The sequence below is a fragment of the Serinus canaria genome, chromosome 3 (genome assembly GCF_022539315.1).
Source record: "Serinus canaria isolate serCan28SL12 chromosome 3, serCan2020, whole genome shotgun sequence".
Taxonomy (NCBI): Eukaryota; Metazoa; Chordata; class Aves; order Passeriformes; family Fringillidae; genus Serinus; species Serinus canaria.
Genome location: NC_066316.1, coordinates 21,610,278 through 21,624,140, shown reverse-complemented (window position 1 = coordinate 21,624,140; position 13,863 = coordinate 21,610,278). Strand labels below are relative to the sequence as shown.

General features: G+C 40.0%; 1 protein-coding gene across 1 annotated transcript in view; it reads left to right on the top strand.

Moving 5' to 3' along the window:
• The window catches only part of PROX1 (prospero homeobox 1), a 49,617-nt gene extending 42,183 nt beyond the window's left edge, over positions 1-7,434 (top strand). Inside the window, exon 6 of the mRNA XM_050973070.1 lies at positions 1,677-7,434. Within this exon, the coding sequence (XP_050829027.1) occupies positions 1,677-1,862 (186 nt within the window). The 3' untranslated portion in view covers positions 1,863-7,434. The remainder of the gene's footprint in view (positions 1-1,676) is intronic.
• Positions 7,435-13,863: the final 6,429 nt, after the last annotated feature.

Below are 13,863 nucleotides of genomic sequence, written 5' to 3'. Positions count from 1 at the left end.
TAGACATGTTACCAAATGCCTGAGTGGTTATGGGGAGTTTTAATTAATTTCTTTGAGCTGGAATAAGTCAAACATAATAATTTCTTTTCTCTTAATTATTGCTGGAATAGACCATCTGTAAAGATGTGTCTTTCTGTGCACCCTGTTGAATGAAAATTTCCACAGATGCTTTTGGGAGCAAAAAAAGCCAAAAACGTGTGTGGGCTGGACTGCACTCTCAGAGGCAAACAGAGGACTTCTCTGGGGCTTCTGGAAGCAGAGTTTGTCAGCTGGTGTCAGGGGGAGCTGATCTCATGCTTATTTGATGGCAGAACGTGGCTATCAAACTGCTGGTGTTTCCCAAACAATGGCAGGTGAGCGAAGGCTCCAGAGCTCTGTTATATCAGATTGATCACACACATTTCCAGGCAAGTGCTTTGGAAGTGGCTTCTAAAGGGACAGGAAGAAAAGCCTGAAGTAGAGAATAAGGGGCTGGCCTTGATCTGGCAGTGTGACATGAATTCAGTAAATGACTGAGAGCTGCCCAAGTGTCTGTTTGCCACGGGAATGGTTCAAGTGGCTCCTAGTGCAGGTCAGAGAACTCCTCTTGCCGGAGGGGACAAAGAATAGCAGTGAGGGAATACTTGCTATTATAAGCATGCTGGCTACTGGCCGGCCATGTATTAGCAGTTCTAGAGCTGTGAAGCCATATTTCCGTGATAAAAGTGGAAAATAATACCTTCATGGAGATTACCTCAACCTTGCAACTGCCCTGCAGTTCATTAGAGCGATTGCTTTTGAATCATTTAAGGCAAAGGGTGAGAAGGTGGTGCTGGTGCCTGGGACAACAACTTCTTAGAATGAATTACTAAAGTGTGGAGGTAACTGTGGTTTTTTAACATTCACCCGTTGTTCAGGGGCTTCTGAGAGTGGCAGGTTCCTTCTAGCTGGGTATTTGACTCACCCATGAAGTGACAGTGGCATTTAGAAACAAATGAGTTTAAAGCATCCCATCTCAGAAGCCACTTGGAGCACAATGCACCTGTTAAAGAGGTTAGGGTGATATTTGTTTGCCCCTGAAAAAGAAGGAAAAACCATAGTGTCTCCTGAGAAAGCAGTTTTATGGGGTTCTTGTGCATAGCAGCCACAGAAGCAAGCCACTAGCTGAAGGCTTTCCTGCTTGATTGGTTTTAAGCTGCAAACAACATTCAGAGATACCCATTTCTTTGACTGCTTTCAGCACTGGTTGTGACCAAAGTCAGGCACAAAGGTACAAAGGGCTTCCTGTGCATGCATAACTTTCATATTAGTTCTCACATGGAGAGAGGAACATGGCCATAAATGCACGGGTAAAATATCAAGCAGAGATTTTTTCCTTAAAGACAATTGTGCTTCTTTCCCCTCCTGCTAATTATATCCTATAAATCCCCTACTCTCCCAACTCAGACAGTAACATTTTGTTACCTACATTCTGTCAGTAGACTTTACAAAGATCTCTAACACATGTTATAAAAGTTATTGCTATAGTACTATATATAACAGCTTTGCATAAGAGAATAGAGGGCTGCCACATTTAGAAAATGCAGGTGCTATGTAAGCCCCTTTCTGAAAGAAAGAACTTAGCTCAGTTTCCTTTGAAGAACCAGAGACTTGAAATTGAAAACTGTATTAATGCCATTGTCTCCTTGTATCAGCAGGTTCCAGAGAGATTCCTGGAAGTGGCTCAGATCACGTTACGGGAGTTTTTCAATGCCATTATCGCAGGCAAAGATGTTGATCCTTCCTGGAAGAAGGCCATATACAAGGTCATCTGTAAGCTGGACAGTGAGGTCCCTGAGATTTTCAAATCCCCAAACTGCCTACAAGAGCTTCTTCATGAGTAGAGAGTTCAGCAGCTATTTATGAATGTACGAAAGTAGCAGTCCCCTTCTGATGCCCAAGTCATGTGTGTCTCTATTTTAATTTCATATATATGTGTATGGCATACATATATATATGTATTTGAAATTAGACTGATCCCTCCTGGATATAAGTTTTCGTTCAGTTCCAAGGGGATGGTTATTTTACTTCAGCCTTTGGTTTACTTTTGCCCGAGACCCTTAACATTTGAAGAATCAACGGGGTTAATTTTCAGGGAGAAGAGTTTGGAAGCGTGTAAAAGCCTGTCTTAGCAAGTTAGGGCATTATGTTTAAAAATGCTTTGTCAGATTTATTGCTTGCTGCAAAGTGGCATTTTGTCTTGGTGAGACTAATGTCATGGCACAATACTACAGACAATGAAGTTTATATTATGTTTATACTGCTAAAGGTCTGAACTCTGTGGAGCCATTTCATAAGCTTCGAGCTTTTTTATTTGTATTTATATACTTTTTAATCAATAACTAGATTTTGTTTCATACTTCAGAAAAATACATGTGTTTTAGGTACTCACTCCAAGAAGTGACACCCAAAAAAGCAAACCCTATGCTTCATGTGTTCCTTACAGAAATGACAGATACCCTGCACCAGTAACCAACGTGCCAGGTTCTTGTTTCTCTAAATTGCAGCAAGGGATGTTTGCACAAATCAAATACTGTTCTTGCAGGGTTAGGCCAGTAATTCATGCACAATGTTGTATCAGCCACACTAATTTTGAACTATGGTCAGCTTACTAAAGTGGAAGCATTTCACTCTCCATAGAGTAAAAATGAAACCTTCAGCATCACATATTGCCGTGTCTCAGTCTTACTTTAAGTGGCATTAGTCCCTAAATTTGTTATTTTTTTGGTCCATTCTGCCCCCCAAGATTCCCTTTCCATCATACAAACTTTCCTGTCCATATTTGACATCTGCCCTGAAAAGCACTTTCTGAATGATCTCAGATACAGTGGAAGAGTCTTCACCTCACAGTGCTGAGGCAAAGGAAAAAAAAAAATGCTTGTTTGTAGCTATAAAATATAATTAGTGTTTTCCTAGTCAGAAGAATAAAAATTTCATTTTCATAAAAACCTAATCGAGCATTATACAAAAATGACAGTGTCCTCCTGGCTATGCAGGGTTCAGATAGCCAAATTTGATTTTTAAAATTACAGTAAGTGCTGCTTTTAAAAAAAAATAAATAAAGAAAAAAATCTGTTTGAGCAATGTGGCTGCACTTGTCTTCTGAAGCTGGAGCTAGTGGTGACCAAAACCTGAGCTACAGTGTAAAGTCCCTGATGGATCTGGGTTTGCCTGAATGCTACACCACAATATGATAGAAAGAAAGAAAGAAAGCTAGCTGCTAGTTCTCATGCTTTCTTCAGTGGCTCTCCTTTTCTCATGTTTTCAGAAAGAAATCGTCTCCAGAAGTTTGGGGGAAGGTTGGATATGCTGTGGCACACTGTATTTGTCATTTTCTTTGTCGTCTTTTGTACGGATGCAGTAAGAATTTATTGTTATCATCAATAGTATTTTCCCCTACATAATTCAATCTAAATCTAGAGGAAGTTCCTAATTAGTCCTGAATTATATTTATGCCATTGAGGATATTGGTATCTTCTGTATTTTAAAATTACATTTTGACTTTGGAGAGTGAAAGTTTACCCATGTGACTGAAGAGCTGACCTGATCATTGCAATTTCACTTCATTTACAAATACTGCTGATAGACAGAAATGTATGAAAGCAATTATTGTTAGCAGAAAGCCTTAAAAACCTGCTGACTTCAAATTAAACAGCACAATCCTCTGATTCCCTGTCATTCTTTTCAAGCACTGGCAGTATCTGTGGAGTATAGGCAATGCAGACAATAGCATGGGATGAAGTGCCAACATTTTCACTATGCATTAAAAGCAAAACAAATCTTGATCTTAGACTCCCTGAGAGTACCTAATACTGTACGTATCCTTACAGTAGACAGGATTTTTTTTCCTTCCTTTTATTTTCTTACATTTTATTTCATTTATTTTGTTTTTTTGTTTTTCCTTTTTGTTTTTCTGTGTGTGTGCATGATTTGGTAAACATTACACTTCATAAAGATGTAACTCCAATGAATTCTGAGTAAGAAAGGATGAAAATTGTGTTCATGCACTTTTTTTGATTTATGGGAAGAAGTGGCATAAAATGCTCAAGTTTTAATACACTAAGTTCATCATCGGCATACCATCAGATGCAAAATATTACTTTGCATTGTCACCTTGGACATAAGAAAGCAAAGCCATACTTTATTCATACTATGTGGACATACTACTAGCTACCATCTCAACCTGTGATTTTACCGTTGCTTTATATTATTATTGTTATTCTTTATTATTATTATTATTATTATTGATATTAATATTATTATTATTTGGCTGCGATGGGATTCACATAATCTAAATAAGTGAAATTGTGTACTCAACACTTGATGTTGTTGCATTTATTTATTTATTTATGGGTAGTATAATCTCAATAGTAAATGAGGCATAGGAATTAGGAATAGACATTTCATCTTAAAAGCAAAATAAAAACCTCCTTGGTCTGAAAAAGGAATAAATGATAATTTCATCATTTCAGTTATGTGATTTTTCTGCATTTTATAGCCATATTGCCTTTGTGCCTCCCAATTCACCTAAAATTACAAATACATGGCATAGCTTGTACTAAATTCTAAGTAGAATCCAATCCAGTTTCTTTTAAATTATCTTAATATTATTTCACTAAAAATGGCTAAAAGGCAGGAGGCTACTTTTATTGTAATGAAAGGTTTACATAGGAAAAGAATTTCAAAATCCATGTAGAAACCCCATCTTGCCATTCATTTACTGCTAATTCAGATTTATTTCTGCATATAAACTTGAGGTTATAGTCTGTGCCTAGACCTTAAATGCACCAGCGGAAGGATAAAAAAAATCCTTCAAAATACCAGTTTTTCCCCCACAAGTACAATTGTTCTTGTGCCTTCTGTGGCTTACAATTTTCATCTTTTGGACTTTATTTTTCAATTACTACAGCTGCAATAAACACTGACTTTGTTTTTTTTTTTTCCCGGCTGTTTGACATAATGTTGATAGCTATGCATATTTTGTGTCTTTTTAAAAATTAAAAAAAATAAAAAAAACAAAGCAGGAGAATACGTTTTTGAAGAAGAGAATTTTTAGAACAGTTTGATAACGCAAATTATTTTTTCTCAATTGTTTGAGCAGCATTCGAGTTTTGAAAATTCTTGTAGAAGCCAATTTTTTGTAACTGTGGTGCAAATCTTGTGTTTTCTTAGCCTGATGAAAAGTAGTATAGAAGCAATATTTCATACGTGACATATGTGCATATACAGATACGTATGTGGTCACACACACAGGACAACATGTGTGGGCATATGTATGTATATTTACACAAAAACACACACACACACACACAAGAGGCGTATGAAGTGAAAAGCTTACCTTTTTCCTATCTAGATTAAGAACCTATTTTAGACATTTGTTATGTTTTGTGAAAAGAATGTTCTATTTGAAGCTACGAAACATTTAATTCTTACTGTATCTCTGGTTGTTTAATGGGAACGTTTCACATTTAATGGTAAACACGTGGAAGATGTTAGAATGTAGTGATTATTTAAGGAAGTGTTCACCCACGTATTCCTGAGGTTTGCTTTGTGCCTCTGAGTATTATTTAATTAAAGTGTTTTAAGTTTGCAGAATCTTTGTTACTGTACCAGGTATGTGGGTGAACATCGAAAATCGAGGGGAACTTTTATAAAGCAATGTAAATATTCAACCTTACGGCTCTTCTTGCATAAAGACATAAGATTTTAATAACTACATTCTGAAAACATCTGTTGAATTTATAAGAAACACTACAGTAACTGTGTAGATAGTTGAAAGCATTCTTGAAAATCCAGCTCTCTTCTTTTAAAAGTTAAGTCTCTTTCATCAGATGTCAAGGGAATGGGTAATACAGTTTCTGTAAAATTGCAGAATTTTTTTCTATGTATATGAAGTCAGTTAATAGAAAAATGTTTTTTTTCCACAGGTTAATATTAATTAAGAAATAAAGGTGAAGATTTTGTGGCTTTAAAGATAGGATTTTCACCAGCAGCATTGAAAGATTATACATATATATATATACAGAAAGATATATATATATATATATTAAAAATGGAAAGTGGTTTACAAAACCCCCAAAATGAGCACTGTACATGAGAAGTGAAAGCAAAAACTATATTTGCCATGTGTATTATATAGCAATCATTGGTGTTAATAGTGCAAATGTTTCCTTCTGGTACCAACTCTGTGTTTGAAAATTCCAATACGCATTGTTTTCAAAAAGCTCCCCTTAAGGAATGTAACTGGTTTATATGAGTAAGCAGTTACTGTATTGCACTTAAATGTTCTGTTGAAGGAAATGCAATTTTGTTTTCTGTAGAACTGTTGGTTGTAAACCATCTATAAACTGAAGATAAAAATGCTCATATTTAGAGCTGGGATGAAAACTGGTATTTAACCTTTGTATCTTCTTAGGAATATCCTTTTTAGTGTATGAAAGGTGGTGGCACTATGACTTTATTCAGTCTTTTCATCTGAGCCACAGTCACCTCTCTCCCAAAGCAGCCACCTTCCAAATGCACAAATACTGGGATATGTAGAAACAAATCTGGAAGAAACAGTGAGCTTACATTTTTCTCTAAAATCCATACCTTCTGCATTAATTGTTCCACTCGAGTGAGATAGCAGGCAAACACAATAACCATCTCATTAGCATCTAACATGTAAGAGTCAGAAACTAAAGAAGGAGGGGGGAAAAGCATCTTTAGGTTGGTTTTAATGCTGCCCAGAAGAGTCAAAGGTTAAGGTTTAAACTGATATTGTCCCAGCCATTACTCATATGTATATAGTTACAAAAGTGACAAAACACTGCCTTTATATTATTTAGCAATATGTTGTAAATAGCATTATTAAGCTCTTTTTTTTTTGTAATAAAGACCCTTTAATTTGAAGATAGTACAATAACTGAACTGATAAAGTCAATTTTTGATTTTTTTTATTTTATTTTTTAGCTAGAGGCAATTTCAACTGTGGATTTTTTTGTTGTCGTCTATTGTTCTGAAGACTTTGCATAATTTATTGGTTTAATTTATCCTAATTTATTTGATGAAGGTGTACAATTTTGTATTACCAAGGATGTACTGTAATATTAATTGATGACAAGATAAAACAATAAGACTCCCCTGTCCGTTTGGAAAAAAAAGGTGCAGTAGACAATTGATTGAAAAAAAAGTTACAATTCTAGCTTGGCAGCTACTAAATTTAAGATAAACACAGGAAAAATGTTTGGGGGGGGTGGATTTTATTTTGTGTGTTTAAAGCTTTTGTATACTCTCCAGACTTTTACCTTTTTGCTTTGTACCACTTAAAGGATACAGTAGTTCAATTGCCTTGTGTGCCTTCCATCTTCTCTAAACTGAATGTATGTGCAGTATATATGCAAGCTTGTGCAAAATAAAATATAAATTACAAGCTCATTGCCATTGTTTACGTTTATTTCCAAAAGTTTACGTTGCCCCACGTCAAGAGGTGAACTCCCGAACCTCTTGGCTGTGGCCAGGCTGTGCCTAACACAGTAGTCCTCTGAAGGTTTTCTTCTCCCCTTAGTTCAAATTATTTATTAATGAAACCACCAGCCCTCTTGCAAAATGGATATAATGATTTATGGCCCCGGTGTCCTACCTCCAGCGCAGCGCAGGTTAAGATAATGAATGTTATTTTGCAACAGTCTATCTGCCAAGGAATAACTCCCTGCAAGAGACCTGTTATGTCTGAGGCATAGACAGCCCTTTAAATTAAATGGAGCCAATGTGAGCTCTGTTTTGTTTATACTGTTTAATCATTTCCTGGTGGACCTGCCATGCTGGTGTCCAGCAACAGGGGCTTCCTCAGGCTGGGTGAATGCAGGGATGGTGGGTGCTGAGCTGTGGTGGTTCACACTTCATTCACGTCTGTTGCTCTCACCAGTCTGGCCTTGTTGATGGTACTGACCAGCCATCATCCTCTGTTCTCTTTGTTACAGCCCATCACTCCTGGATCTCTTCTGTTTCAAGCTGAGTATTCACCAGCATTATATAAAACCACTCTGTTCCTGCACAATTCCTCAAAATGTATTTGTTCATGGTTTTTCTGTTGCTCTTTGCTGTGTCTGCTGTTTCATATGTATCTTACAGTTCTGGGGTTGAGTGTACCTTTGATTTACGTGACTGTGTTTCAGATATGAAACTTCTCTTTTTGGCTTAGAATTGGTGCAGATGGCAGTAGGACTGTAGCTTATTTAGATTGCAAAATCCTGCAAGACTCTTCTGATTTTTGAAGGAGAAGCATGTTAAAAATATATTTTGATCTGAGGTCATTTATTTTCAGTATCTTCCCTGATTCAGCCTCAGGACACCAGAGCTGAGCTGGAGCCTGAATCCAGCTTCAGCTTCATTGTAACAACCAAAAAAATACTTCATATCTGCAACAGCAGTTAAAACTCCATGTATTTTTATACAACAGGGGATGCATTTGTTGGGCCACATCAACACGAGGTGTAAAGGAGGTCTGTGGAAGGTCACGAAGTTACATCTGCATAACTAATAATCATTTAAATGTGAGATCTTCTCTGGTTTTGCTGCAAACACATTGCCTCCCCTAGTTACATCTATCCACATTACCAAACCAACATGCTAAAATAATTTTTGTCTTAGTCATCAAGACTTAACTAGATGAGGGAGAGGGAGATCATCCTCAGGTACCCAGTTAATGGGTCAAAGGATCTGAGCTGTGTGGGAAATTGCCAGCTCACTCTGTGCCTCTATCAGTTTTTCTCTCAAATATACTGGTTCTGTGAAATGCAGGACACTATTTGCCATTTTACCCTGCAGTGGAAAGCACACAGATCTCTAAATAAGAAATCCTAGTTATTGGCATCTCAGACTGCTGCAGGAGTTCAGAGCTAGACTGGAACTTGGCAAGTAGTCCCTGTCATTGCAGAGGGCCAAATCAACTTTCCCAGGCTTCAAGCACCCTGAAATGATCCAAGTTCTGCAGATCTGGCCATCTGTGCTTGGAAATCCTCAGTTCCCCTAATACCTGGAATTTTTACAATAAGAAAGATACTATGTTCTAGCTTAAAAATGATAAGGAAGACATGAATTATCCCTGAGCAAGGCAAATACTTGAACAATTTTATGTCACTGAGACCATCACTGGCAACTGGGGTCTTTTACACATCACATTACTGAGCAGCTGAATGTGGAAGACTGCATTTTGTCATTTGAGAGCCTGAAAGGGTTAATTGCTCTCATTTTCTTGGTCTGTACCCTTATTTATGCCCAGTCTAGGTTGTGCCAACACAATTTCTATGGAGATGATCCCTTCTGATCCAGTCTTCCCTCTTTGTTAGGAGGGAAAGGGAGAGAGGCAGCATACGACTGACTGTGTTTGGGAAATAATGGCAAATACGTCCCTCACTCTTTGCAGTGCCTTGCAGTGCTGCCCCAAACTCATCTTAGTGACTTTTAAAATATGGCATTGTGTTTGTTTTAGGAACACAATATGCACAATTAAATCTTTGCTAAAATCTGTTGTTGAATGGGGCTGGAGGGCTCCCCGGGTGAAGGCAGAGCTGCTAGATACAAAGGGCTGGGGGTAGGAGGGTTGTTTCCCTGCCTGCTCCAAGTGTTTGACCCTCTGGGTGCATTGCAGGGCCTGCCTCTTCTCCCAGCTTCTCAGTGGGCAGGGGCATTTGGAGAAGCTGCCTATAAAAGCTTGATAGATTGGTGGGTGCAGAAAATCCATCAATTGCTGCAATGGCCATTTCTGTGTATGGTTTATTAGGACCACAACCGTACCTGTACCTCAAAGAGATGAAAGAGGTATCTTTAATTTAAATACTGAAATATTTTGGACTCCCAAATGGATGCTTGTTGGCTTAGGTTAGCCTGACTCTTTCCAGAGCTGCAGAGCAGAGTGAGACACTGACTCCCCTTCAGAGAAAGGACCCCCCCACCTCACTCTGCCCAGAGTCTGGGAGGCTGTGATTGCATTTTCGTGAATAAATCCTGGGAGTGAATAGTGGTACTTTCCCATTTATTTGGGAATCAGTGTGAAAAAACAAACAAACAAACAAACAAGCTATTTGCCTCACAACAAAACACATGAAAATGAGCTGCTGTTCGAACGCAAATGCAGCTAATTGCATGCACGGTTTAATTTTATTCTTTAAAATTAGGCTAAAGGTTGAGTCTCTATCTAGGCAAAGGAAAATAAAACCCAAGGAAGATGGCACAGATAGCTAAAGAAATACTACTGGCTCCAATGTAAATATGTTTGTGGTTTGGAAGAGACCTGCCAGTCAAGCAGCTGTGGGAGGTAACAGGGGAGAACGCATGAGAGGAAAAAGTCTTGTGGCAACAGTGGCCAGTTTCATTATGGCCTCTGCCAGACTGTGAAACAACTCTGGGGGCTTGAAATCCTATTGCCTATTAAAACTGGGCATGACAGCTCTTTTTTATGCTTCACCAACCAGAGATGGAACAGTGTCCTAGGGGAAATAAGGAAAAATATTTATTACAAGTGTTTAACACCTTTTAGTACAAAACAACCCTAATATGCAGCACTCAAGGATAATTCATGCCAGCACATGTAAAACCAAGGGAAATCGTTTATCAGCTCAATAATTTGGTCAGAGCTTTTAAAGGAAGAGATGATACTCCAGTCAAAACCATAAGGCCAGATTTCTCTGAAGTGGAGGCACTTTAGATTTTTTTTATATATTATTTTTACAATTTCTCCGTAATCCACACAAGGCTCTGACAACACACCCACCCCAAGGACTGCATGCCTGCCTGACTGGGGCTGAAGTCTGGCCATTCAGACTGAGGGTTTACCTGCCCCACATGCATGGCAGTACTCGCTGGCATATTTAAGAAAGCCACAGGACAGTCAGGGTTGGCTCTGAACAACCCACGAGGCAGAGGTTTAAAGTGCCTCAAAGGCTTATCTGAAAACCAGAGCTTGTCTCACACTGCAAACAGTCGGGAAGCATAAGGACACTCGGGTCAAGGGGTGTATTTTGAATCTTTCCTGATAAAATATGTGTGTTTGGAAGTGGTATCATATAAAATGAGCTTCACTGCTTTCTTGCACAAACATATCCATGGTGACTTTCCAGCTTTGGGAGGAACCTAGAACTCAGCCGGGGGGAGCTCCTCCACTCGCTGAGCGCCACAGGGAAAAATCTCGGGCACTTTCAAAAGGCTGAGCCCAAATCTATTCCTACTCCGTGTCCCCATTTTATAGGGAGTGAAAAGGAGATGCAGGATGGTGGCACCGTATCCCCAGGAGCCCGACGTGCCCGCTGCAGAGCTGGGAACAGCTCCTGCTGCCCATCCCGGGCGGGCGCTGCCAGCCCCGCGTTACTGATTAACGCTGGTTACTGGTTAACAGCCCCACACGGGGGTCCTGCAGGGCCCTCCCAGAGCCCCCGGGTTACATTGCACAATCCACGAGCTGCTGCCCTGCCAGCTTTATCTCCTAGCTGAAATCTTGCTTCCTGGCATCCTTTTGCATCTTTGTGAGTGGCCAATATGATAAAATACTGTTTACCCGGCCATTTGCTTTCCCAGAACGTGGGGGGAACCACAGAGGAACTGGAGAAGCCCATCCATGGCAAGGATGTGCACCTGCCCGTGAGTCAGGTTTCTCCCTCCCATCGGGAAGGAGCTGCTTAAACGGTGTTCCTGCCCTTCCAGAAATTTCCAGGGTGTTCAGCAGCCTTTAACCGGGCCACGGCCGGCTGCTGGTGGTGGCACAGGGTGGCTGACCCAGCGATGGCAGGGAAAGAAAAGGTCAAGGTGTGCAGCGGTGAGGCAAGGGGAAAACCCAGCTCTGCCGAGAATGACCCTGGGCAAAGGCCAGGACACAGAAGCTGCTCCCTGCTCGGGGCAAAGGGGCCCAAAGCCGGTGGCCAAAAGGCACCCAGGGAGTGCTGGGGGACAGCAGGGGCAGGAAGGGTCTGGGCCCCCCACCACAGCCGTGGGGTGACACTGGTGCCCAGTGGCAGGCACCCCTGCCCTACACACAGCTCCCTCCCTGCATTTCCAGATTTCTGCACCCTTCTCACATCTCTTTGGAGGAGGGGAGTGAACGGGGGTGACGGTGGCTTTGACAAGGTGAATGTGGCAGCAGCCCCAGCAAGCAGGCATGTATGCTGTTCCCAGCAAAAGACAGCAGCCCAGTGATTCTGGATATAGTGTTACATCACTTCCAAAATTCAGGATTTGTCCAAAACATGGTACTCTTTTTGCACAGATAATATCAGTAATATATAATAACTGTTATTGTTATTATTAACCTTAATGAACTTTGTTATTCCATAAATATAAATAAAGTGTATTTATCCTTAATCTGATTTCAAATGACCTGAAAAGAGGATCAAAAGAAGTGCAAGAGAGCTGTAAAACAAGGGAGAAAATGGCGAGAAACTGGGGGAAGGGGGGTGAGGGTGTCGACTGTAAAAGAAAGAAAATTATCCCAATTCTAGCACTGCTGGAAAAACGTGAAAGTTATTGCCGCACAAAGAACCTCTTGAACTGCTCTGCCTTCCAAAATTTCTACTGCACTCTCTGCAGTTACTTGTGTATGGCAGAAGCAGCATCTTTGTATTATATGAACAGTCTGCTTCATAATCAAATACCATCTGTCGCTACATCTGAACTTGTTTTCAACATCTGTGCGTTCTGGTCTTAACAAAGCTTTAAAAACTAATTCAAAAACTTTCACAGATCACTGACTAAATATGTACATTTACCATCTTTCATATTGGTTTAAAATATTTCTTCTATAGCTGCATCCCCTTGGCTGGGAATAGTTAAGATGTATACACAGAGTTGCTTTATTAAGCTTATTTTCTAATGGCCTTGGGTAGCCAAGTGCAAAAGAGGGACACTTGCTCAGGCACCGAGAGGACCCATCATATTCTTTCTTGGTGCCAATACAGTCCCTTTCTGCCAATGAGAAACCTGAAAGTTGATCAGCTACCATACCCCAATTACTCAAAATGACACTACAGATAAAACTGCAACCAAGGGGAGAATCAACTGTATGGCTTATATGCTGCTAAAGTGTGTCTGAACAAATGGTGAAGTAAAATCATGAGAGCCCTCAGGAGGATAAGTACGTTGTTACTTTGCACATGCTTCAGAAATGTGAAGTACATCTTTACAGAACTTTTGGCCAACCCCCTGGCAGATGTTGACCAGTTTTGCTTATGTATACATCAGTTGCAGAACACTAAAACAGAGATTGGAAATTTTAATTTAGTCAAGGCAGTTGGGCTAAAATGATGGCTTTTGTTGAAACCATTAAATAGAGCTGCCTAATGAAGTACAGTACAGCACTGGCAAACCGAGCCCTGATGAGATGCAGCAGCTTCCAAACTGCAGCCCTGCAAAAGGGAAGAAGGAAGCTTGCAAGTCTTTAACTAAAGTGGAATGGCGACAGCCCTCGTAAAGCTGCGTTTGATTTTGTGTTTGAGGGCAGATGCACTTGTACATTATCGCCCTGACATTTTAACCATTAGTTGGAAATGTGCCGTTGCAGTTCCTGCCATATATTTCTCAATCCTATTTGTTAGAAAGTGAGCTAATAGACAGTGTGATGAAGTGATCATAAATTCACTTTCAAAGGGCATTTGGGTTCAGAGCCTAAAGATTGAATATGGCAAATTCTTAGGCATGGGGAAGAAGGTGGGGGCCAGGAGGGTCATTCTCACTGATGGCTTCAGTGATGGATTCCACTACAGAACTATATTTGCCCTTTACTTGGCTGTTTAACACAGAATAGCTATAATAGGTTCCCGATCCATTATTCCTCTTCTTCCTAGGGTCACTACCAAGTGAAAGAAAATATAACCTTGG